General features: G+C 39.3%; 1 protein-coding gene across 4 annotated transcripts in view; it reads right to left on the minus strand.

The window, feature by feature from the left end:
* Positions 1-26,782, minus strand: part of RYR2 (ryanodine receptor 2) — a 788,503-nt gene that overhangs the window by 253,341 nt on the left and 508,380 nt on the right. For all 4 annotated transcript variants that reach the window (XM_034949586.3, XM_055098600.2, XM_055098645.2 and 1 more), the window contains 2 exons: positions 15,244-15,452; positions 12,706-12,880 (listed from right to left, as the gene is read on the minus strand). In XM_034949586.3, the coding sequence (XP_034805477.1) occupies positions 12,706-12,880; positions 15,244-15,452 (384 nt within the window). The remainder of the gene's footprint in view (positions 1-12,705; positions 12,881-15,243; positions 15,453-26,782) is intronic.

Genomic DNA, 26,782 nt, shown 5'->3' on the forward strand with positions numbered 1-26,782 from the left:
AAAAATAAAATTAAAATAAAATAAAAATAAAAAATAAAGAACTCTGAGAGGGAAGGTAAAACACAAACAAACAGAAAAACACTTGCCTTTGATTTCTGGAATCTTAGAACTGAACTAGACAAGAAGAGATCATCTCTAATTTGTGTTTTTATTTTAAGGAAATGAAAACAGGCTATTTGCCCAAGGCCACACAAGAATCATTTCAGAATTGGGTTGTACTTGGATTCCTCTGCTATAGAAGTTGGCCTCACAGTCCTGATTTCTTCCTTCCTCTGATAAGTGTTGATTTTTAATTAAGGAGATTCCCAATAATAAGTTACTCTCCCAGGTCTGTATCATGATAGCAGGTTGCACAGAGGATGCTGGTGACAGGAACTTCAGCTGTTATGGTAAAGCCAGGCAGGTGGGTTTGGGGATGGTACAGACCTACTCACCTTAATTCACACCATGTTGAAAACCAGACTTCTGAATAAGCCACCCATTTCCATCAAATAATCTAACTGCTGCAATATTTCAACTGAGGGTACAAAGCATACTGTAGGAACAAACTAGCAGTTCTATATCCTGGCTTCTTTTTTTTTCTAAAACAGCAGCATGATAAAATCAATAATGGAAAGTTTTCCCTGCCTCTCTTTTTCATTTTCTTTTCTGTCTACAGCTATACAGCTATTTTAATTACAAAAATAATCTGGTTTTCTCCCAAGGAAAGGAATTCCACGAGTTCTGAGAGGATCAGGAATTCAATTTTACTCACACTCCTTTCAGGTGGCAAATACAGACTCAAAAGTATTGTTTCTGGATTTGATTATAACCATCATGGGCCTCTGAGATGATCTTTACTTGCAGAATAGCTGAGAAGCTTGAAATGGACAACACAAGATACGTAACCACAGCAGACACTGTAGAATGCGGTAATCTCCAAACATAAATAACCGTTCTTTTACCATAAACTATACATCAAGATTTTAAGTGACTCTCTCACTTATTTTTAATTAAGGATATGGTTAGCTCTTCAAACTACTGATAATATAAGGCTCTTCCCATAAGAATCAATTGATAATAGTACTAGCTTAGTAGGGGATGCAAGAGTAGAAGGGGTGGTGTATTGGTCAGCTCAGACTGCCGTAAGAAATGATCACAGACTGAGTGACTTAAACCACAGAAATGTGTGATCTCACAGTCTGGAGGCTGGAAGGCCAAGATTAAGGTGTCAGCAGGCTTTGTTTCTCCTGAGGTCCCTCTCCATGGTGTGTAGATGGCAGCCTTCTGGCTGTATCCTCACATGGCCTTTTCTCTGAGCACAGTCAACCCTGGTGTCTTTTCCTCTTCTTATGAGGACACCAGCCATACTGGATTAAGGCCCCACACTATTACCGCATTTAACCTGAATTACCTCTTTAAAGGCCCCATCTCTAAATACAGCCACATTGAGGGTTAGAGCTATGCAACTCAGTCCATAACAGGTAGAATGGAGACATGGTTTGTATTCAGAACGCTGTATCTGCCAGCAGACACATGTCCTCCAAAGCCATGTGTGTGGAGCCCCAAGGAACCCGGAAATCATCCCTCATTAGAAGAATTTGAATTCTACTTTATGGGAAATTCATTTCATTACCCCTTAAGGCATTTCTTCATTTTTTTTTTTTAAAGCATTGTTGGGGCCTGGCGCAGTGGCTCACGCCTGTAATCCCAACACCTTTGGAGGCCGAGGCAGGCGGATCATCTGAGGTCAGGAGTTCAAGACCAGCCTGGCCAACATGGTAAAACCCCATCTCTACAAAAAATACAAAAAATTAGCCAGGCGTCGTGGTGTGTGCCTGTAATCCCAGCTACTCAGGAGGTTGAAGCAGGAGAATCCCTTGAACCTGGGAGGTGGAGGTTCCAGTAAGCGGTGATCACACCATTGCCCTCAAGCCTGGGCAACGAGAGCAAAACTCCGTCTCAAAAAAAAAAAAAAAAAAAGAATTATTGTGATTTCACGTGGCTCTGGAGGAGCCAAGCAGAAGCAGAGTGAGACGTGCAGTCTTCCTCACAGTCGTAAGAATTAGCCCATAGCACCTAAGTTCTTTCAGCAGACAAGCACACGCTTCACATCAGAGAAGACTCTGTGCATGGTTTTCCCTATGCCATCAATATGCTGGGTAAATCAGATATCATCTGCGTTTCTTCACTGACATTCCTTTGTCTTTATTGTTTTTTTCCAACTTTATTGTTGCTGGTGTTGTTTTGCTTTTCTTACACTGAAGTTTGAATTATGTACATATTCGGTATGATATATTCTGTAAGGGAATCTGGAGTTTATACTATGTGATAGTTAAGAACAAGCTTTGGTAGAACAGGTTAACAACCAAACTGAAGAACAAGTGAAGAAGGGAATACATTTAGGTGAGCATATGACATGTTAATTAATTACTGACTTCATTTTAGGGAGATTTAGTATAATTTTAATACAAATTAGGTTTAATATAGGAGCTCAAGAATGCACTTTTTTCCTATTAAATTAATAATAGTTTTTTGACCCATGGAAATTTGCCCTATGAGTGTGCTTTAAGAAGTAAATTTTCCCCCAGTGCAGCGGCTCACGCCTGTAATCCCAGCATTTTGGGAGGCCAAGGCAAGTGGATCACCTGAGGTCAGGAGTTCGAGACCAGCCTGACCAAATGGTGAAACCCTGTCTGTACTAAAAATACAAAATTAGCCGGGCATGGTGGCGCATGCCTGTAATCCCAGCTACTCTGGAGGCTGAGACAGGAGAATCGCTTGAACTCAGGAGGCGGGGGTTGCAGTGAGCCAAGATCACGCCACTGCAGTCCAGTCTGGGCAACAAGAGTGAAACTCTGTCTCAAAAAAAAAAAAAAGAAGAAGAAGAAGAAGTAAATTATCCTCACATGGCAAGGAAGAGAGCACAAGGCAAAGAAAAAGTACAATTTATTATTAGCTGGTATTTGGGACTCAAGTTCTGATTTTTTAAATTGGTGAGCTGGGCTTAGATCATAAATGAACTAGAAGATTTGCTTCTGTTTCTCCAGAGACTTAGAATAAAAGGCACTGGTTGGCCTTCTTAGTTGTGTTTTGTTTCTTTTTTTTCCCTCTAAGCTGATATCTGATTCTCAGTCCTTAAGATGTTACTATTCTAATGGTACAAAAGAACAGGGAGAGATAAACCCAACCCAAGAGGTCACCAAGGAAGAGACCATTTCTCCATGTGGCCAGGAGCATCTTAAGCCATTCACTGCAGGACTCTTCTGTTCCCAGAGGTCACAGACTTATCCCAAAGATGCAGGCAGGAAGAGACACTGAGGGAGAGTACATGCCCCCATACCCACCACCTTATCAAAACTGCAGAATGGGTGAGAGACTTTAACAAGTCTCCAAAATTACCCCCAAAAGAGGCATTGCAAAATAAGTCTCCAAAAAAATAATACCTCCAAAAGGGGCATTGCATCAATTCTAGTTCAGAAATCTTTTGAAAGAAATTCTCTTGTGTAGGCTTATGTTAGAAGATGGAAGGAAGACTTCCCTTTGGAAATAGGCTTCCAGAGAAGGCGGCAATGGGAAGCACCAAAGGACTATGTAGGATATGAGGCAATCAAACACTAGGGAGTTGGAGAAGATAAAGAAATACAGAGAAGCCATTCATTCAAAGCCGTTCATTTTGCTTGGGGAGTTCCCCTACACATACAAGGCACCCTGCTCATAAAAGAGAGGATACTACTATGACGGGTACCTGAGCCATTTTTTTTTCTGTGCTAAAATGAAAAAATTGTCTCATTTCATCCACTTGTGCTTGAGATCACACCCCTCTTCACCTTATCAGGAACATGAGTAATTATCTCCTCTCATACTCATACCTTTATCATCAATTTCTCCTCTTCTTACTAGATCAGTCCCAAAAGCTCTACAGACACAATCCTGTTTCTTCTTTAGGAATTTCAGAACAGGTGTGGTGGCTCATGCCTGTAATCCCAGCACTTTGGGAGGCCACAGCAGGCAGATCACCTTAGGTCAGGAGCTCAAGACTAGCCACCAGCCTGGCTAACATGGTGAAACCCCATCTCTATTAAAAATTTAAAAATTAGCCAGGCATGGTGGCATGTGCCTGGAATCCAAGTTACTTGGGAGGTTGAGGGAGGAGAATTGCTTGAACCCGGGAGGTAGAGGTTGCAGTGAGCTGAGATCGTGCCACTGCACTCCAGCCTGGGTGACAGAGTAAGACTCTGTCTCAAAAGAAGAATTTCAAAATACACAGAAGTGGACCGTGGATTACTGATAACCTTTTGTTTGTGACACACTCTCATCATCACCTGTTTTTATTTATTTAGTTGGTTCTTTTAAAAATACTGTAAGTATCTACCAACCTATTGCTCAACAGGGCTGAGTTCCTTCTGGAGGCTCTGCAGTGAACCCACTTCCTGACTTTCCTGTCATTTCTAGAGGTCTCTGGCTTTCCCTGACTCCCAGATCGATCTCTCTCTTTCTCTCTCGCTCTCAAACACACACACACACACACACACACACACACACACACACACAGACACACACACTCCTACTTCCTTCTTATAAGGATCCTTGTGATGACATTGGCTTCCCAGATAATCCAGGTTAATTAATCTCCTCATTTCAAGATCACTATCTTAATCACATCAACAAAATCTCTTTTGCTATGTAAAGTAACATATTCACAGATTTCCAAGAGTAGGCCATCAATCAACATCTTTGGAGGACATTATTCGGCCTACCATAGTTATCTTTTGGGACTTCTTTCCCTTAAATATCCATGTTGTCATTTATTACCGTAGTTTCCAGTTAATTCATCCATCCTGTGTGCTTTCGGTTGTATCCTGGCTTTGGCAATTGTGAATAGTGCTCCTACAACCATTCTTGTACATATCTCCTGCTGTTGAGACACATTAGTGTAGCTAAAAAACTGGAGTAGAATTTCTGGGTCATGGGTATGTGAATATTCCATTTTCAGAGATCCCGTCACACAGTTTTCCAAAGTGGAGAGACCAATTTGCGCTCCTAAGAGCAACGTAAAAGAGGTTCTGTGGGTGTACGGCTCTCCAATGCTGAGTATTGTCAGGTCTTTACAAATGTTTGCCAACAGAATGGATGTAAAATAGCATTTAATTGTGAATTTGCATTTCCCTGATCAATAATAATGAACATCTCTTCACACGTTCATTGTCCCTCTGAGTTGCTGCTTCTATGAAATACCTGTTCATACCTTTTCATCATTTTGCTTGATTTCAGAAATTATATTTTCTTAGAACTAACATGTTTTTCAGTTGTACACATTGTGAATAGCTTCTCCCCATTAATACCTGACTGTTTTTCTGCTTCCTTTAAGGAAGCAGAACATTCATTTTTTTTAAATGAATGTTCTTAAATTTGTCTATATACTCCACCAGTGGTTTCAAAGTTTTGCTGTTGACATTTAAGACCACTTGGAGTTCGTCATCATATAGGGTGTGAAGAAGTGACCATCTCATATTTTCCATACAGATCCCCATTTGTCACAGGCCTCTTTTCTCCAACATACTGACACACTACCTCATCACGTTCTATGGCATCTGTTTCTATATCAGTTCTATGTTTCTGGCATCTCTACTTTATGCCATTTGTCAACTTGTCTATCCCTACAACAATACCACTCTATTTTAATGACTATAGCTTCACAATAAATCCTGCTATCTGGTAGGACATGCATCCCCTCACTGCTTTTAGACAGAAGATATTTTAGCCCTTTACACTTCCATATACATTTTAGAGTCATCATATCAACTTCCATAAAAACACTTGTTGGGATTTTTATTTGAAAAGTCTGATCGACGGATTGAAGCTATAGATCACTTTTGGAAGAATTAATATCTTCAGGCTTTTGTCTTCTCCATGAACATAACACACCTCTCATTTATTTGGTAACAAGTCTTTTAATAAAGTCAACCATCTCTCAATAAGTTTTAATAATTTTCTCAGTAAAGGTATTATATACCTTCTGTTAGAGAGATACCTACCTACTGCTAGTCTCTGATGCTACTGTAAATGGTATCTTTAATTTACTTTTCTTAACTGCTGCTAGAACAGAAATTCTACCTTGTGAAACACTCCAATTGTTCCTAGTAATGTGTGTAGATTCTTTAGGGTTTTCTCTGTAAATACTTATATTGTCTTTGAATGATGATACATTTGTCCCTTTTACTCCAATTCTTATCATCTCCAATTTCTTTTTCTTGTCATATTACAAGTTTGAAAAACAATTTAGAAAAAATCCTTTAGCACAGCAATAAGTTGTGGTTGCTAAAGTACTAAAAGGTTTTATAAGTGCTCTGTAATTACATTTCTCATATAACTACCCTGTCTCTGTGTCTGTGTCATGCTTGATATGGCATGTTTTGCCATCTTCATAATTCCTTCTCATTGTTACATTGGCTAGTAATGAAAATAATTATGTGGTAAGATGGATGGAAATTTATATAGGTACGCTGGGGGTGGGGGAAAAGAAGAGAGATCTCAGGCCTCTATTACCCCTGTTCTTGTCCCCCAACTAATGTGATGAGGATCACCTCCACTAGGCTCTTGAGGAATGTGTACATAAAGGGATGCTCCATATAAAAATCATGGCTTTAATATAAAAAGCCTTGGTCCCAAAACATGATGTGGAATAATCTCTGGTTTTGGTAAAATGCAGTAGACCATAGATGTGTCAGGAGAGCTCCTCCTAGGTTCTTGGTATGGAGGAGTATCACAGCTTGATTAGCTACTATACCTCTGTGGGTAAAAGCTGAAATGTCAACTAAGTTATTAGGCAGCATGGCTTATAATAAAAATGGCTTCTGATTAGGTAACCGCGTATGAACTCAGAGAATTATACGTACATCTAAAAACACTCCTGTTGGAAGAGGAATCCTTGGGACTGCCCTGCTGGCAAGCCATGATTCCTGTTCTCTCTCTAAACAGACTGGTGTCATGGGTGGTCTTTGATAGTCTTGTGAGTCTGAAGGTTCGGTTGAACCTAAGAAAGCCCCTTGATCAACATACCGGTTTTCTATTGCTATGGAACACACTACCACAAACTTAGCCATTTAAAGCAATACTCATTTCTTATCTCATAGTTCTGTAGGTCAGAGGTCCAGCATGGTAGGGCTGGGTTCTCTGCTCAGGGTTTCACAAGGATATAATCAAGATGGTAACGTGGGCTACATTCTCATCTGAGGGTCGGAGTCATCTTCCAAGCTCCCTGGTTATTGATGGAATTTGGTTCCTTGGGCTGTAGAACTGAGATTTCTCGGTTTTTGTTTGTTTTTTTGCCAGCTATGAACTTGGGGCTGTTCTCAGTTCTCAGAAGCAGCCTGCAGGTTACCACCATGTTGCTCTCTCCATACCACAGCAGTCTGCTTCTTCAAGTCCAGCAGGAAAATTTATCTCATATTTTGTGTCTCTCTGACTTCAGGAAGGACCCAATCCCTAAGGGCTCATCTGGTTGGATCAGGCCCACCTGTATAATCTCTATTTGACTAACTCAAAGTAAACTGATTGAGTGACCTAATCATGAGTGATATCCCATCATATTCACAAGTTCTGCTGACACTCAAGAGGAAAGGGTTATATAAAATGGTGTGAACACCACAGAGAAAGATTCCTAGAAGCAATCTTAGGATTCTGTCCATAAGAGTGAACACTGCAACCTCTTTCCCTGGGCTTCCCCAATCCTGATTTTGAATGGTTATCAGTCCAATGGTGAGAAGAGACAAGAATTCATGGAAAAACTTAAGCTCATCTAAAAACTGCTTCCACACATGCCCCTCACTATTCCTTTGTGACATTACAGTCCAAGGGGTCTTTTAAAAGTGATGATTGAAGGAATCCTTTTGCCTTCCCCAAAGATACTCTGAAGAGATTTTTAAAAAGCCAAAGAGAAGGGAGAATCCTAACAGAGGATCTGCCACATAGACAATGCGGCCTTTAAACCCTGAAATTCTAGTGGAATTTCACTCTAGTTCAACAATGCTCTTGATCTTGACCATGTAAGCGTGGTTTTGAGGAGGAGTTGAGGGAATGAGAGTCTTGCTCCTTCTACCAGAGACCAGTGTTTCTGTCATTTGTTTTTTATCCAGTTAACAGATGAGTTTCCTGAGGGCTGCTGCAGTCCCTATTTGAGGAAGAGGTCTGCAGCCCCTTAGAAGAGACCTAACAGCATCGTTTTATTTTTATTTTTTTTCAGACAGAGTCTCACTCCTCTGTCACCAGGCTGGAGTGCGGTGGCGTGATCTCAGCTCACTGCAACCTCCACCTCCCAGGTTCAAGCAATTCTCCTGCCTCAGCCTCCCGAGTAGCTGGAACTACAAGTGCCCGCCACCACGCTGGGCTAATTTTTTGTATTTTTAGTAGAGACAGGGTTTCACCGTGTTAGCCAGGATGGTCTTGATCTCCTGATCTTGTGATCCGCCATCTAGTTCTGGAAGAGGATAGGGTTGTTCCTAGCAGTACCTTTATAGAACAACCCTATCCTCTTCCAGAACTGGGATGGCCATAGCTCCCCCTGAATTTAACTGGATGGCCATATCAGTCTTTCAAAGATGTTTGTGATTTTCTTTTTGATGGTATATAGAAACAACTTATACTGGTCAGCAAATCATTTCAGTTGTATAAACTATGCAATAGATAGAAAGGTCAAAATATACTTGGCCATGTTGTCTACTAAGCTGACCAGACAGGGATCTACAGCATGTGTCTGTGTGTATGTGTGTGCATACACACATATACATATGTATGCGTGTGTGTGTGTGTGTGTATATATCTCCATGGATAATAATTTCTACATTTATCCATCTTACCACATACTTTAATAGTCAATGTATAAATGACTGAGCTTTCTCTGTAGCAATAAGAAGAGATTATGAAGATAGTTAAAAATGGCAAATCGAACATGATACAGACATAAAGACAGGCTAGGTGTAAGAAAAATTTAAAATAGACCACTTATAAATCCATTTTCGTACTTTAGCAACTGCAGTATGTTTCTGTGCTAGAAAACCCTAAATAAATAGTTTTTCAAACTGGATCCTTTGAGCTCTAGCTACCTCAAGGCTAGCTCCCAGTAGTGACAGGTAAATTAAGGAGCTTTTTTTTGGGAAGCTATATAAAGTCAATTTGGGAGAGGAGGGATGGGGAAGAGATATTCCAGTACCAAAAAGCATTCAAAAATCATAGGCATGGATAAACTCTGAAAGCCTTTCTATAGTAGAAAATTTAGACTCATGACTGACCCCTACAAAGTTACTACTTAATGATCATTGCTACATAAAGCTTATAACCTGCCTTGAAGACCAAAAGGCAGGTCCTCCCAAAACCTCTAATAAAAGCCCAGCAACCTCAACCACAAAATTTCAGACAATTCATCAAAATCCCGTGTTAACTCTATGATAGAGATACCAATACAAAGTTCAAGTCAGTTTTTAAATTTTAAAAATTCTATGAAATACAAAGTCAAAAGCCAAAATTGTTCAAAACCATGTGCCACGGTGACACACTTCAGAGTCTATCTCATTATTGCAATGGTGATTGGTCTATGCGACTGTGTGGTACCATGAACATTCGTTACGTGCTTAAATAGTATGGATGAGCATTCTGCAAATCTATGTGTATTATATGAACCACGTACCATACAAACAGAACTCACACATGCATTTAAATTTTTTTTAACATCCAAAGAAAGGAAGCATAGCAGTCAAGTATTTTTTAAAAAGCCAATTAAAAAAATGAAACCTAAGTCACATCCATAGTAGCAGCCAGTGTAGACAGATAGATAACACCAATAAAAAGCCTTCCTCCTACCTTCCCACTAATACTTTGACATCCCTAAAACTAATATCAGAGAAAGGGAGACAGGTAGGGGAGGGTTAGAGCACTAATTTCACCACCCGGAGATAAGTGTTCAAAATAGATATTAAGGGTATAAAAATAGTTAGAAAAAATGAATAAGACCTAATATTTGATAGCACAACAGGGTGACTATGGTCAGTAATAATTCAATCATACATTTTAAAATAACTAGAAGTATAATTGGATTGTTTGTAACACAAAGGATTAATGCTTGAGGGGATGGATACCCCATTTTCCATGATGCAATTACTACCCATTGCATGCCTGTATCAAAACTTCTCATGTACCTCATACATATTAGACTTACCATGTATCTCCAAAAAGTAAAAATTAAAAATTTTAAACATAGATATTGAGTTACACAAATGTAAAATTCCTATTATCTTTGCAAATCTGTGTTAGGGAAATGATGTTCATACCTGCTCAAAAGCTAGCTAAATAAATGAATATAAAACTTCATACAAGCAATGAACTGGCTAACATTTTGAAGATCAGTGACAAATTTATATAGACTATTAGAAATAGGCCAGGTGCAGTGGCTCACGCCTGTATTCCCAGCACTTTGGGAGGCCGAGGCGGGTGGATCACCTGAGGTCAGGAGTTCGAGACAGCCTCACCAACATGATAAAACCCCATCTCTACTAAAAATACAAAAATTAGCGAGGCGTGGTGGCACACCCCTGTAATCCCAGCTACTTGGGAGGCTGAGGCAGGAGAATTGCTTGAACCTGGGAGGCGGAGGTTGCAGTGAGTCAAGATCGCGCCATTGCACTCCAGCCTGGGCAACAAGAGTGAAACTCTGTCTTTAAAAAAAAAAAAAGAAAAGAAAAAGAAAAGAAAAGAAAAAGAAATACTGGTTGAGGTAGGTATGTATCTTAAAATCCAAGACTATATATATGCAAATATATATACATTTTTATATGCAAATCCATATGCAAACATATAACAGGATATATTCAAAAGCCATTTTGAAAAGAAGTGTTGGCTTATCTTTGAAATAAGGTTATTATTATTATTTTGAGACAGGGTCTCACTCTGTCACCCAGGCTGGAGTACAGTGGCACAATCACAGCTCACTGCAGTCTCGACCTCCCTGGACTCGAGTGATCCTCCCACCTCAGCCACCTGAGCAGCTGGAGCTACAGGAACATGCCACCACAACTGGCTAATTTTTTTAATTTTTGTAGAAACAGAGTCTTGCTATGTTGCCCAGGCTGGTCGCAAACTCCTGGGCTCAGCTATCCTCCACCTTAGCTTCCCAAAGTGCTGGGATTACAGGCATGAATCACCATGCCTGGCTGAAATAAGATAATTATATAATTTTTATCAGATACTGTCTTGTTTATATGCTCTAGAGTAACACTATCCAATAGAACTTTCTGTGATGAGAGAAATATTCGCTATCTGCACTGTCCAGCAGGGGCATCCCTAACCACCTGTGGGAATTGAGCTCTTTAAATGGTGGCCAATGTGACTAAGAAACTCAATTCTTAACTTTTTAAAATTTAGGCCGGGCATGGTGGCTCAGGCCTGTAATCTCAGCACTTTGGAGGACTGAGGTGGGTGGATGACCTGAGGTCAGCAATTCGAGACCAGCCTGGCCAACAAGGTGAAACCCCGTCTCTACTAAAAATACAAAAATTAGCTGGGCATGGTGGTAAGCACCTGTAATCCCAGCTACTTGGGAAGCTGAGGCAGGAGAATCACTTGAATCCAGGAGGCAGAGGTTGTAGTGAGCTGAGATTGCGCCACTGAACTCCAGCCCAGGCGACAAGAGCAAAACTCTCTCAAAAAAAAAAAAAAAAAAAAAAATTCAAACTAACTTAAATATAAACAGCCCTGTGTGGCCAAGGCCACCAAATTGGGAGTGCATGTCTGAAGAGTAAATGTCTTCCTTGCTTCACCAACACCTTCTTTTTTTTGAGACGCAGTCTTGCACTGTTGCCCAGGCTGGAGTGCCATGGCGTGATCTCTGCTCACTGCAACCTCTGCCTCCTGGGTTCGAGCAATTCTCCTCCCTCAGCCTCTCAAATAGCTGGGATTACAGGTGCATGCCACCATGCCCAGCTAATTTTTTGTGTTTTTTAGTAGACACGGGGTTTCACTATGTTGGTCAGGCTGGTCTCGAACTCCTGACCTTGTGATCCGTCCACCTCGGCCTCCCAAAGTGCTGGGATTACAGGCTTGAGCCCACGCACCCGGCCCACCCTCCATCTTTACAACTCTGCTCAAAGGCCATCTCGGGGCCCCACAGGCAGCAGCACGTGCTCCCTGCATGGTGCTTCCACAGAGCTTTCTGCATTTTTCTGTCTTAGAACTTAGCCACTAAACAGAAACTGTACAAGTATCAACCTCCCCTGGCAGGTAATCTGTAATCTATACAAAGATAGGACAGTGTTTCATTCATCTTTGTCACCTCAGCATCCAGCAAAGTACCTGATCCATTGTAGGTCCTCATTTCACTTTTATGAGATGAATAAACAGAAAGAGGCTCTAGGCAGCTGATGAGATAGGGAAGTTCTAAATGAAAATTTAACAATGATGGAAACCTATTCTTTTATCTGCTATTTCTTTTCTTATTCATACTCATAAAAGCCATTTCAGCCTTCTAGAAATCCTAGCTAAGTCGTATAGATAGCATTTCTAATAATGTTATTTCAAGGGCATCTGATCAAGTCAGTCACAAGGCACCCTCACGATTTACAGCTGCAACTCATCTGCTCACTCACCCTGAAACAGAAACGCCCGGTTAGGAAGCCTCAGGATGAAAGCTTCGTTGTGCTGCAAACTTAAAAAAAACACAAAACATAGTAGACTTACCATCGCCCACATCAAAGTCCTTGAAAGCCAGTTCTGAGCCTGAATCATCAAGAAGGATTTCACCATTCAGTGTGAACATCATGGTGTGTTCGTTCATGTCAACCATACACCCCACAACATCGCCTGCTTGCCAAGAGCGCCCATAGTGTTCATTGCCCTGATGCCACCGCTGGGCCTATACAGAGGACAGAAAAGTCCCTTGTCACAGACTAAGCCAGGAAAATCGCACCCACCCACCACTCTGTCACGACTTCACAGCAGCCCCTTCTATCAACACAACAGTAGGAGAAACTCCAGCTGGCATCTCAGTCTCCTGCAATGTCCTAAGCAAAACGGAGCCGTCTGGGAATTCTAAACCCCTACCTAATATTAACATGGTATATTATCGAATCTTGGGAAAAAAATCCAAAATCTATGTCATGATTTTGAGAGCTTATTATTTTAAAAATCGAACCTCACATACTTTCTACTGAAAGAAAACTTATATGCCTTTAGAATATATTATTTTTCTGCGACAATGAACGTTTCCCAGAATATGGTTTGTTTTTCTCTACTCCCACAAATACAAATAATTATGAGCTAGGGAATCAAGCTGGGCATCTGTCATTGAAAATGATAGTGTAATTTTCATCTATTTCAAAATGAAATTTCATTCCTTAGAACCGATGGCACAGATACTTTAACAAAATGGAAATCTAGAAGCATTTCAGTTACATACTAAAAGTAAAAAAGCTTCAAATCAAACCTAAAAATATCCTTAGGATATTTGCTGAAGTAACAAGCCAAAAATTGAATATAGATGCCAACCTTTTAATATATATACATAAAGTGAAATCTCATATTGTAAGTACATTTGAAACATAGTTTTGATAAACGTGACTTTTGGATCTACAAGTATATTCCGTTGATTTATAGGCATACCTGAGTTATGTGAATTTTTTTGTCAGATAAATCTTTTGACTTTTTCTTAAGCCTCACCTTCATTGTGAATTGGTACGTTACCAGACAGAGTCGCCAATGCAAAGCAATGACATAATTCTTCTCAATATAACACGTTGTCTTTTTAAAAAAGTTTACTTCAGGTATCAAAAGGCATAAAATGCCCAACCGACTTACCTGGCTGCGGTGTTCTCCTTCCTACCCCACCCACCCCATGCCTGTTCCCAAATCGGGAGTATCCTTTCTTGCCTATCATTTGATTGGGAGTAAAGGTTATTTTAACTTCCTCAGGATACTTCCCACTCTGGTTCATTACATCTGATCTTCAGGAGGTATAAACCTAAAGCTGCCTTTTATCTGTTATTTTATTTTTTGAAGTTTAAAGTTTGCTAATTTTGACCGCCCCCCCCCACCCCCCAAAAAAAGTGTTAAATTTTTCTATTTGAAATTTTTAAAAAACTGGATTCAGGAAATGTGATGTTTCAAAACTAAGTGGGTCAACTGCCCCAATTTCAAGCCTAGAAATGCTTTCCTACACAGGACATTTCACACCAAGAAATATCCAAACGTCAAATCTCTGCATGATTGCTTATTTATTCTAATTATTTTTCTTGGTTAAAAAGTAGCTTTTTCCCCCTCATGTGAAAAGGAAAATAAATTCACTTAAAAAATAAAAAAAAGAAGACTTTAAAAAAATCTATGATTTTACCAATCAAAAGTGACTATTATTATCCTATTGTGGCTATAAGCATATATACCTTGTTGTTATTATTATTTTTTTGTTTGTTTTGAGACAAGGTCTCACTCTGTTGCCCAGGCTGGAGTGCAGTGGTGTGATCATGGCTCATTGCAGCCTCGACCTCCCGAGCTCAAGCAATCCTCTCACCTCAGCCTCGTATGTAGCTGGGACCACAAGTGCACACCACCATGCTTGGCTAATTTTAATTTTCTTTTTTTTTTTGTAGAGACAGGACCTTACTTTGTTGCCCAAGTTGGTCTTGCACTCCTAGCCTCAAGTGATCCCTCCATCTCAGCCTCTCAAAGTGCTGGGATTACAGGCACCTCGCCCATATTACTGATCAAAATATTTTACACATGTAAAACAATCTTTAAACATTTATTAATATATAAATAACAAACTAAACACCTGACCAGCTTCCATCCAACTTAATTACCAATAATGTTGAAAATGAAAACCGTTTGTGATTATAAACAACACTACATTAAGCATTGTAGCTATTAAATGTTTATACAAACATACCACTAATTATAGCTTAAAGATAAACTCCTGATACGGAATCGCTGTGTCAATGTATATGCATTTTTCCTCTACATATGTATCTTTAACATTTTGATAGACAAAGATGATTTATCTTTTTGATAACCATGGAAAAGCAATGTCTTACTTGGTGAATTTCACTGCATTCATGGGTTGTAGGGAAGGGTTTTGAGACTACGAGGACAAAAGCTTTCCTGTGAAATATTTTTCCACGTTTGTGCTGTGGAAAACATTGGTATTGTGATGCTACCAAGAGGAACAGCAGAGGAGACGAGCCTCCAGCACGTACAGATGACTGGTACAGGACAAAGTCCACTCACCTTGAAGCCATCAAAGGCAAAGGCACGTTCATCTGAGCCAAGCTCCTGATCCGGCTGACAACCAGGCCGACTCCAACCAACCCTCATGTCTCCAGCAGTGACCGTCTCAAATTCAAAATACCACCGTCCGGCCTTCACTGCATAGGTCTTCTCGGCACGGAAGATTCGGAACCTTTCCCCAGTGCCGCTGCACACTTCGGCTCTGGCTGCTGGGAAATGGACAGAGATTTCTGGTGGTCATTGGATGGGGAAGTGAAAGAGAAGGAAAGATATCATAAATAAAAGAAGGAAAGATAAATCATGACTTTAGTAATTCAGCCTGCAGCGATGATGATAATGATACCTTCTTATCTTCTTTCCCATTTTACCAAGTGCTTTCTGATCTAGGATCAGCCACTGTCAGACCAGCTGGGTGAAGTGGAAAGCACCAGGGCTTGCGCTGGAGAGACTAGGGAATGAGTCTCTTGCTGCCAGGGTTGGTGGCGTTCCCTCCATCAGCCTCATTTTCAGGAGGGAATGACCTTTCTGTAGAACAAAACCCAAGTGCCTTGGTGCTTTGGTTGTGGAGGATGAGATGGAAAGAAGACAATAAGAAAAAAGATCCGAACTGCTCCGCATAAGAAATGAGTAGACATGTACGGGTGAGAGAGAAGAGGCAAGACAAAGCAAGGAAGAGAAGAGAAACAGAAATAAGGGAAAGTTGTAAACAGTGGAGAAAAGTAACAATAGCATCAATAGTAAAAATTTCCCTACAGGATGGTGATGGCTAATGAACTCAAATGTGATGCAAAATGTTTCCATTCTCGCATACATCTTCACTGTGATCTGCTATACATACAAATGTTGTATTTAAAAGATCTGGGGAAAAAAATAAAAAGGTCAGCATCCAACATTAGGACCAGTGTGATGCAAAAGGGGGAAAAGTATCCCTAGGAAATGAGATGCAGGTGAGATTGAGAGAGACGAGAGGGGGAAGTCTCAGAATGAGGAACCCAGAGCCAGAATGACGATGAGAAGGTAAGTCCCTCTGAAACCACAGAGGAGAGGAATGAGTGTTCATTGAGTTGATATCTCAAAGAAGGTGGTCACCCAGCTAACATCTGAGTTAGATGCAGAGGAGGAAATTTCAGACTTGACCAACATCGCACAACTAAAAATGGTGGAATTTGGGAGCTGCTTCATGTTATAGCCCCTCTTCTTCCTACTTTGCCTCCAATAGCTCGCACAGAGTTACTAGATACTGGTTAAATGCTGGTTTTCAGCCAGGTGTGGTGGCTCACAGCTGTAGTCTCAACACTTTGGAAGGCCAAGGCGGGAGGATCGCGCCCGGGCAACATAGTGGTACCCTGTCTCTACAAAGAGTTTAAAAATGCAGCCAGACATGGTAGTGCATGCCTGTAAGTCCAAGCTTCTCAAGAGGCTGATACAGAAGGATCACTTGAGCCTAGAAGGTCGAGGTTGCAGTGAGCTATGGTCATTCTACTGCATTCCAGCCTGGGTGATAGAGTGAGATCCTGTCTCAAAACAAAACAAACAAACAAAGAGAAAGAGAGAGAGAGAGAAAGAAAGACAAAAGAAAGAAAGAAAGAAAAAGAAAGAAAGAAAGAGAGAAAGAAAAGAGAAGAGAAGAAAGAAGTTCCTATTTGTTTCTCCTTAAGATTTGGGAAAGACTTTATGCATAATAAAAATTTAATAACAGTTCAATCAATGACTTGGTATGATCAAATTAGAACTATAAAAATAATCTATATAAGCACTAAAGGTTGCCAATAAACATACAGCTAGGTCATATGTAACAATTTAAAATGAGATGAAGTAAAGCAGTGGAGACACCAGGGCTGTAGCATGAGATGGCTCCCTATCACATGGGCTTAATTAATGAAACGATCAATAACTGCTTTTTGATAATGGTGGTAGTGCTTACTGAATGTAGAACTAACTGAATCTGCTGGCTAACCCTTCAGAAACTAGCTTAAGTCTCTGAATCAGAGAAACATTTCTATGGTTAAGGGTAAATTCTCATGCCTATTACTTGGTAAGTAAATATATTTTGAAAAATAGGATCGTAAACGTTGTTTTGAGAGAAAAAATTCTATCAGATTTTATGATATTTAAAGGTAGTTTGTGCTATTAAGAAACTAGTTCTTGGCGGGTCGCAGTGGCTCACACCTGTTATCCCAACACTGTGGGAGGCTGAGGCAGGCAAATCACTTGAGGTAGGAATTCGAGACCAGTCTGGCCAACATGGTGAAATCCCGTCTCTACAAAAAATACAAAAATCAGCAGGGCCTGGTGGCATATGCCTGTAATCCCAGCTACTTGGGAGGCTGAGCAGGAGAACTGCTTGGGCCCGGGAGGCAGAGGATGCAGTGAGCCGATACCATGCCACTACACTCTAGCCTGGACAACAGAGCAAGACTCTGTGTTGAAAGAAAGAAAGAAAGGAAAGAAAGAAAAGAAAAGAAAAGAAAAGAAAAGAAAAGAAAAAGAAAGAAAGAAAGAAAGAAAGAAAGAAAGAAAGAAAGAAAGAAAGAAACTAGTTCTCAATGCTGCAATACTAAACAAACAGGAAAGTCAAATTTTTACTCAGAGTTAGTATTTCCTCAAAAAACAGATTACCGATAAATTGTTTCCTTAAAACATGCCTGTAACCTTCCCTAAATGAATCTAGGAGATAAATATGAGCCATAAATTACACAAAAATTTGGAGATTATTTTCAGGGAAGAAAAAATGATCAGGTAGTTATCCTTATTTTTAATTATGTTCATATTTGCAAATAAAATATTACATTACTTTCTAGTATGCATTCATAGATGTAACTCCTAATTTTCTAAATATAGAATTAGTATATACTGTAGTCATTATATACTATAAAAACTATACTACAGTTTTTTTGGAAAACTAAACTACTGAAAAATACCAGGTTCTCTTTTCTGTGTTTGGTTTCTAATATATCAAGACTTCACAAATATGTATAGTGCACTCAAGTAATGCAAAACTAATTTTAATATTAGCGCAAATCAAATATTTTAGAAGGCAAATTTGGTATAAAAATGTAATAATTTCCCCAAAAGCCCCCTACACAATTCTCTTGGAATTAAAACATACCACTAATCCCCTTTATTACTATAGGGAATGAAAATAGGGGGTACTATAGGGAGAATATATTGCAGTAGAAACAATGCAGAGTTTCTGAGTCCTAATATTCTTCTTCCTGGCCCTAATGCTATGCTATTCTTATGCTCCTTGATGATACTTAACCTGAATTTGAAACAAACATGTGGTTCACAGATACTATCATGCAAGGGACTTCACAAAAAGAAAAAGGACTCTTCTTTTTCTTTTTTAATCTCTGTGGATTTTCCTATTTGTTTGTGTTTTTTTTTTTTTTTTTTTTTGAGATGGAGTTTTGCTCTTGTTGCCCAGGCTGGAGTGCGATGGCACGATCTCAGCTCATTGCAACTTTCGCCTCCCGGGTTCAAGCAATTCCCCTGCCTCAGCTTCCTGAGTAGCTGGGGTTACAGGCATGTGCCACCATCCAAGCCCAGCTAATTTTTTTGTATTTTCAGTAGAGATGGGGTTTCACCATTGTCAGGCTGGTCTCGAACTCCGAGCCTCAGGCGATCCACCAGCCTCAGCCTCCCAAAGTGCTGGGATTACAGGTGTGAGCCACTGTGCCCTGCCCCATAGTATATATTTATTAAGTTAGTTTAGGGTAGTTTGCAACTACGTTTTAAAGAAGCAACAGTTCAACATTATACCTCTTGCTAAAATACTAATACAAAGTGAAATCTGGGTTTGTAGGAGTTTTTTAAAAAGATCCAAGCAATCTGTAACAAACTTATTTTGCATACCTTGTAGTATCAAGCACCTGAGCCACAAAGTAAGTGCTCCATATATACCTGCCAAACTGTATCTAGAAACAAAGACTCTTCCGGGCTCTGGATATAGCAGCCCAGACAAATAGCTAGTGGGTAGCATCCTGTCAAAGGCACAGAACTCTCCCCCGAACATCCTTATGCTTTGCTCGATTTTAAACACGATATATTTATGTGTTTGATAGGCAATTATAACTCATGTAAGTATGTTATATAAGTGATTTTTATACTGTTATAATGAATATAATAATAACGGACATTTAAAAATGAATAGTTGGGAGACATATTCCTGTCATACATTATCAAGTCTGTTGGTATTCAAAGCAGAAACAATTCAGGAATTATATTATTAATGAACTACCTCAAGATTAAGGCCAAGGACTGAGAAAAGACTGTGCTCCCCGTACCTCCCAGGCATGACACACCACCAACCACCTAACTAGGGCCTAAAAAGGCCTAAAGTAACCATACACTCTGCTCTCCAAACAATATAGCTAAGAAAATATATGCCACTAGAGGGCAGTCAAGATCTAACTATACATTAAAATCATAAGTTACAAGAAGCTATAAGGAAAAGCTAAAATTTTATACATATCTAGAATCTTTTAGGTCTAATGATAATACTTTTTAAAAGTATTGGTATTAATCAGCCATCCTTTCAACCTTCTGGTATTATTTTGGATAAAGCAATTCAAATCTTGATTAAACCTTGTAGTAAATAAGAATAAATTCCATTTTCAAATGCTTTAAAATATTATTGACAACAGTACTCCAAAGATACTACAACTCAAATACAGAGTTCATGTTTTATCTGGAATATGTAAGCATTCTCCTAAGAGAAAATAAATTATAATTCTGATTAATTACATAAGGCTTGATTCAATTTTATTAAACTTTTTATGCCCTTGACTTTTTTTTAAATGTCAGCAACAGCAGTATAGACTATTATAAATTAATGTTTTGAATCTCCTCTTAGTGATAATCAGACTGATTTTGCTTTATGCTATAAAATCTCTCAACATCTATCTTTTAATTTTTATTCCCACCATCCTTGTTCAAAAAAACAATTTTTCTAAAGCCTCGCAACTGGTCTACCTCCAAGCACTGCCCCCTCCAATCTGTCCCTTCCCACTGTTGCCATAGTTATATTGCTATTGTAAACTGTGATCACACATCAAGCTCTTGCTTTAAAACTTCCTGGGGCTGGTACTCCTTATACAAATTTATCCACATTTCTTAGCTGAGTTTGCAAGATATTCCATATTTTGTCCTAATCTTTCTACCTTCATCTGTGTCTGTTCTCTCTCCCCATCTGTACCCTATATTTTATCCTAAGTGGACCATCTACCCTTCCTCAACTCTTTCTACACTTAATCACATCAGATGTACTTTCTTTCTAGTAGCGATGGCCTTTCTGACACTAATCTCTACTTGTTGGAATTTTGATCCTTTCAACATCTAATTCTGAAGACATTTTCTCCCTTTACTGATTCCTGATCCTTTCAACATCTAACTCTGAAGATATTTCTCCCTTTACTGATTCCTCCCATTGGAAAATTAATCTTTCTTCTTATGTCTTTTCCATACAGATCACTTGCATCCCTACTATGAAGCATGCTGTTATATCCTGGCACATAGTAAACACTAAACATAATCTCAGCTTCTACTGTAGAATATGCCACTCTATTCTCATTGCTCACTGTTCACATAACTTCGGTAAAATCAAACCTTGTCAAACAACTGTCAGTGGCTCTATCTCTAAATTCTTAAAATACAGAGATTGTGTGATCACCATTTTTTCCTCCCTGTTTTCTCATTTTCTTATACACTCACTCTTCAAACTCATTAGATTCCTTCATTCTTCCCTTCCCTATATAACTTTCCATACTTTCTTGCCCTTATTAGCTTTTCCCCTACTTGCTCTCTTAACCCCAATTACTGTCCAATTTCACTACCTTCACTCTCAACATCTATACCTGCTCTGCTGAGTTCGCCAGAAAACACATGCACCGAACAGATTGGCACCACTAACTCAGAGTTTCAACCCTCAACGGGACCATCAATGTTTCTCCACAATGTTTTTATCTGTTTGCAGTCTGCTCTCTGTTCCATCCCACAAAACAGCAATTTTTAATCTTTATTGCTGAGTGACATCAGTAGAAATGGTAGAGAAAGAATCTCCAAAAATCCTCTTCTCCACAGAATTAATGAGAACACTGGCAAAAAACTATGCAAATGAAATTTTTCATAGCTCTGGAAATTAACTAAAGGCTGGCAAAAGCCAGGGAGTGTTTATTTCATAAAAATGTCCAAATGTTGGTAAGAACAGCAAACTAGTGATGTTTTAATTTGCTCCTGCTGCATCACCCTCTGTCTCATTCCACAGCATATTGAAAACCAAAGGCCCCTCAATCATAGTGAAAATCAGCCACCCACAAGCCCTTGTAGTGGGCAGAACAGAGCTGGAGTTCCTCCAAAGCCCAGTTCCCAGATAACTGTCATTATGTTCCCTTTTCTGGAAAATTCCATCGGTAAGACTTGTCTTTATTCCACTTGACTTAGAGCTTGCCCAGTACAAATAGTTGTTTCTCCAAGGACATTTGTTGAAAATCATCTGAGGCAATTTGTTAGCCTTGCAGCTTTGTGAGGCAGCAATAACAGCTGAGGCAAACAGCAACTGACCAAAAAGTTTGAAAGGAAAAGCTGGGGAGTGAAATATCCATAGTGGGATGTGAGAAGCTACAACATATTCCTGGGACTCTAGAAGGCCATGCTCATGCCCAGGGCTGTGCATGTATTCAGGAAAAACCTGAGAAAGCTTACACCTCTGAAAGACCTTGAGGCTCTGCACATGCAGTAAGAGAAGGCTAATGTGAAATTATAAATTGCCTGGTTGAGTGTTGAAGGCATGTGCCAATATGCTCACATTACATTGCCTCTCCTTTGGTAAAGACTGGGAGACTTATCAGTCCTAGGCATTTAAAGAAGTCTCTGTCCTACCATCAGCTGACCATGAAGCTAATGAAACTGAGACTTCAGTGGCCACACATGACAGGCAACACAGTCTCTACTAAACTAGTTTAGAAAAATTACCAAGAAAGCAAACAACAATGACAATAAGCACAACAACAAAATCTGAAATAGGGGCAAATACAGAGTTACCAAATTACATTACTTTAAATGTTCAATTTTTCACAAAAATTGTGAGACATGCAAAAAGATAAGACAGTATGTCCCATACATAAAGGGGTAAAAAGCAGTCAATAGAAATTATTCCTCAGGAGGCCGAGATGTTGGGCTTATTAGACAAAGACTTTAAGTTAGATATTTTAAATCTGTTCAAAGAACTAAATAAAACCATGTGTAATGAACTAAATAAAAGTATGAGGCTGGGCACAGTGTCTCATGCCTGTAGTCCTAGCACTTTGGGAGGCCGAGGCAGGTGGATCACCTGAGGTCAGGAGTTCGAGACCAGCCTGATCAACACGGTGAAACCCCATATCTACTAAAAATACAAAATTAGCCGGGCATGGTGATGGTCCAACTCTGTTCTGCCCACTCCAGCGGCTTGTGGGTGGCTGATTTTCACTATGATTGAGGGGCCGTTGGTTTTCAATATGCCATAGAATTAGAGAGAGGGTGATGGGGCAGGAGCAAATTAAAACATCACTAGTTGCTGTTCTTAGCAACATTTGGACATTTTAATCAAATAAACACTCCCTGGATTTTGGCCAGCCTTTAGTTAATTTCCAGAACTATGAAAAATTTGATTTGCATAATTTTTTGCCAGTATTCTTATTATCCCAGCTACTTGGGAGGCTGAGGCAGGACAGTCACTTGAACCTGGGAGGTGAAGGTTGCAGTGAGCCGAGATCACGCCATTGCACTCCAGCCTGGGCAACAAGAGCAAAACTCCATCTCAAAAAAAAAAAAAGTACAAAAATGATGCTTCACCAAATAGTGAATATCAATAAAGAGGTAAATTATAAAAAAGAATAAAAATTTCTGGAGTTGATAAGCACAGTACCTGAAATTAAAAATACATCAGAGGGCTCAACAACAGATTTGCACTGACAAGAATCAATGAACTTGAAGACAAGTCCGTTAGTCAAGTATGAAAAACTGAAAAAGAAATGAAGAAAGACAAGCAGAGCTTCAGAGGCCTGGGGGATACACTCAACCATACCAACATACACATAATGGAAATCACAGACTGTAAGGAGAGACAGAAAAGAGAAGAAAGAATGAATAAATAATGGCCAGAAGCTTCCCAAATTTGACGAAAAACATTCATTTACACATCTAAGAAGTACAGTAAACTTTGGGGATAAACTCAAAGAAATTAAAACTAGACACATCATAATCAAACTGTTCAAATCCAAAAACAGAGAGAGAATCCTGAAAACAGCAAGAGAGAAGCAACTCATCACATACAAGGGACCCTCCAGAAGATTAATGTCAATGCCTTATCAGAAAACATAAAGGCCAGAAGGCAGCGGGATGATATATCTGAGTACTAAAAGAAAAAATAATTGTCAGCTGAGAATTCTATACCCAACACATCTTTACTGCTCTCTTCAAGGCTTCTAATCCAGTCCAGTCTGCCCTAACTTCTACTCCTTAGGAAAATAAACTCATTTTCTATTTCAACCTGAAGACAATAATTGTACAGTAGACTGCCCTCAGCTTCCTCCTGATTTTCCCTGTACACAGGTGTTTGCAGCGTCTTCAATCTTTACTTCTTTCCTACTAACCTTAGGGGAATAAGTGTTGTTGTTCCTTTTATATGAGGCCAATCCCTTTACCCATGCTCTGAATTTCATTCCCTTCAACCTTCTCAGAGACCACAGCTCATCAAGCTCCTCTTACTGTACTTTCAACCTCTCTCTCTCCCTTAGTGTAAAAATGTCCACATTTCTTTCATTTAAAAAATTAAATTTTTAACCCTCTGTTTCTCTCTAGCAATAGTCTCAAGTTTGTACTTATATATGTAATTGAATCCTGGTATATGTGCTGAGTTGTCTCACATGCATCTCAAACTGAAGATGTTTACAATAAAACTCAGAATCTTCCCACTACCCCATGTCCATCTGCTCCAATTCCTGTGTTCCCAACCAGTGTGTATGTACTTGACATCTATCAATCCAGAAACTATCTCAGATGCCTCCTTTGTCCTTCTGCTGATTCTACTTCTAAATGCCAAATAATTTTTTCTGTTCACAGTATTGCCAAAGACAAGGTCTCCAACACTCCTCATCTATACTTCTTTTTTGTCACCAAACTGCTGTCCTCATCTCCAGTTTTGTTTACATTCAGCCTTTTTCCTAAAGAGCCACTAGAATCATTCTTTAATTAAAAAAAAAAATATGTTTCAACTCCTGCCTCCTCTATTTGATCTACTGCCACTTTTCAAACTCCACTCTACATCTGGTCATACAAAGCTCTCTGAAATTCCCATTTGCAATCCTCCTTGTGTCTCTAAGCCTTTACATATACTATTCTCTCTGCCTGAAATGCATGAACCCAATTGACTTAGCTGTACCTACTTTGGTGGTTTTAAAATATGTCCACAAATACTTGAGTACACCTCCATTCAAAAAGTGTGGGCTTCATTTAGTGGTTCACTTCTAACAAACAGAATATAATAGAAGTAATTGTAACAAGCATTACAGCATCCTCCTTGTACTCACTCTTCGATTTTTCATTCTGGGGGAAGTCAGCTTCCATGTGAAGGCACTCGAGCATCTCTATGAAGAGCTCTGTGTGGCAAGGCTGTACCCATCTGGCTGTGTCTTCTGCCAACAGCCAGAGAGGAACCGAGTTCTTTAGCCAACAGTTACGCAAGTGAGCTGTCTTAGTATCCAATGCTCCAGCTCCAGTGAAGTCTTCAGATGACTTAAGCCCTGGCCAACCTAATAGCAACCTCAGAGAGACTATGATCCAGAACCACCTATCACTCACATTCATAACCCACAGAAACTTTGAGATAACAAATGTTTGTTATTTTTAGCCACTGAGAGGGTTTTTTTTTTTTTTTTTGGCGGGAGGGAAAGGGGTAGTTTGCTGTACAGGAATAGATAACTAATATACCTCCTCTTTAAAGATTTCCCTCATATCACCAAGCTGATTTAAATCCCCTGTGTTATGACTCTTCAGCTTAACACTTTCATTATATGGTAGTGGTGGCAATTTAGTCTATTTTCCCTGTCTACACTGAGAGCTACATAAGACAAAAACTCTTATTCATCTTTGAATTCCCAGAACTAGGCGCAGTAGATGTTCCATATCTATGTGTTAAAATAAAATAGAGTGGCCAGGTGCAGTGGCTCACGCCTGTAATCCCAGCACTTTGGAGGCCAAGGTGGGTGGATCACAACATCAGGAGTTCAAGACCAGCCTGGCCGATATGGTGAAACCCCGCCTCTACTAAAAATACAAAAAAAAAAAAAAAAAAAAATTAGCCAGGCCCCATGGCAGGCGCATGTAGTCCCAGCTACTCGGATGGCTGAGGCAGGGAAAATCACCTGAACCGGGGAGGCAGAGGTTGCAGTGAGCTGAGATTGCACCACTGCACTCCAGCCTGGGGGACAGAGCGAGATTTTGTCTCAACTAATAATAATAATAATAATAATAATATTTTAAAAAATGGAAATGAGAATTGCAAATATGGAAGTAAAATGAAGTGGAGCATATGTTTTATAAATATAAGCTCCTTTTCTTTCTTCTTAAAATTCACATAATTCAGAAGAAAGTAGGTACCCATAAGGTAGCAATATGTTGTCCACAACGGTGTTACGAAGATGAAATTATTAATACGTATTAGCTACAAATAGTATAAAACACTGTATGTCATCAGAATAACTTCTTAACATTTTACTTATCTGGCACCATTCTGGAGTAAAGTTATCTCTAAAAGCAAATGTATCATGTGTCACTGAATATAGTTTATGCCCTTAAGTGACAATATCTTTAAAATATAACCATCATTGATTTTTTTCTGTCTGGCATTGCAATGCATATTTCTATGTGCAGGGGAAAATGTACTCCTTTTCCTGGATACTGACCATAATTAACTCTTTCCTTGAAGACTCAAGGTTATAAATTCTCTGAGCTGTAGTGTTTTCCCTTATTTTTAGTTATTATCTATAACTTTAGACATTTATTATTAAGTTATTATCTATAAGTTTAGAATTGAGTCAACCAGACTTAGGCATTCTCTCTTTGTAATTTTCAGTGAGTATCAGGAAAGCAATGTTGTCAGAGTTCCTTCTAAATGTAGAGTAAGTAACTTTCAAAATGTTTGATATTAAGCAGAGTGGGAGAGCGGAAGGAAAACAGGTAATTATATCTCTATTAACACTATAGATACCAAAATATAAATATTCGTGTGTAAAGTAATGAAAACCTGGGGAAATCAAATGGTTGATGTGTCAGACTATAAAACCAGGTGTGAGTTTTTTCCCCAAAATTTTATCTTTATCATTATATAAGTATCTTTCCAACCTAAAAATATATTGACTGTCATCACTGCTACCTACATCCTCTAGGGATGCACAAATGTTAAAGAATTATAAAGTTAGAGGGAAGCTCAAGAACTCTTTGATTATTACACCCTTCTTTTGCCTAAAGAGAGTAGTTGAATCAAATATTTGAAAGTATG

Source organism: Pan paniscus, chromosome 1 (assembly GCF_029289425.2).
Source record: "Pan paniscus chromosome 1, NHGRI_mPanPan1-v2.0_pri, whole genome shotgun sequence".
NCBI classification, from domain to species: Eukaryota; Metazoa; Chordata; class Mammalia; order Primates; family Hominidae; genus Pan; species Pan paniscus.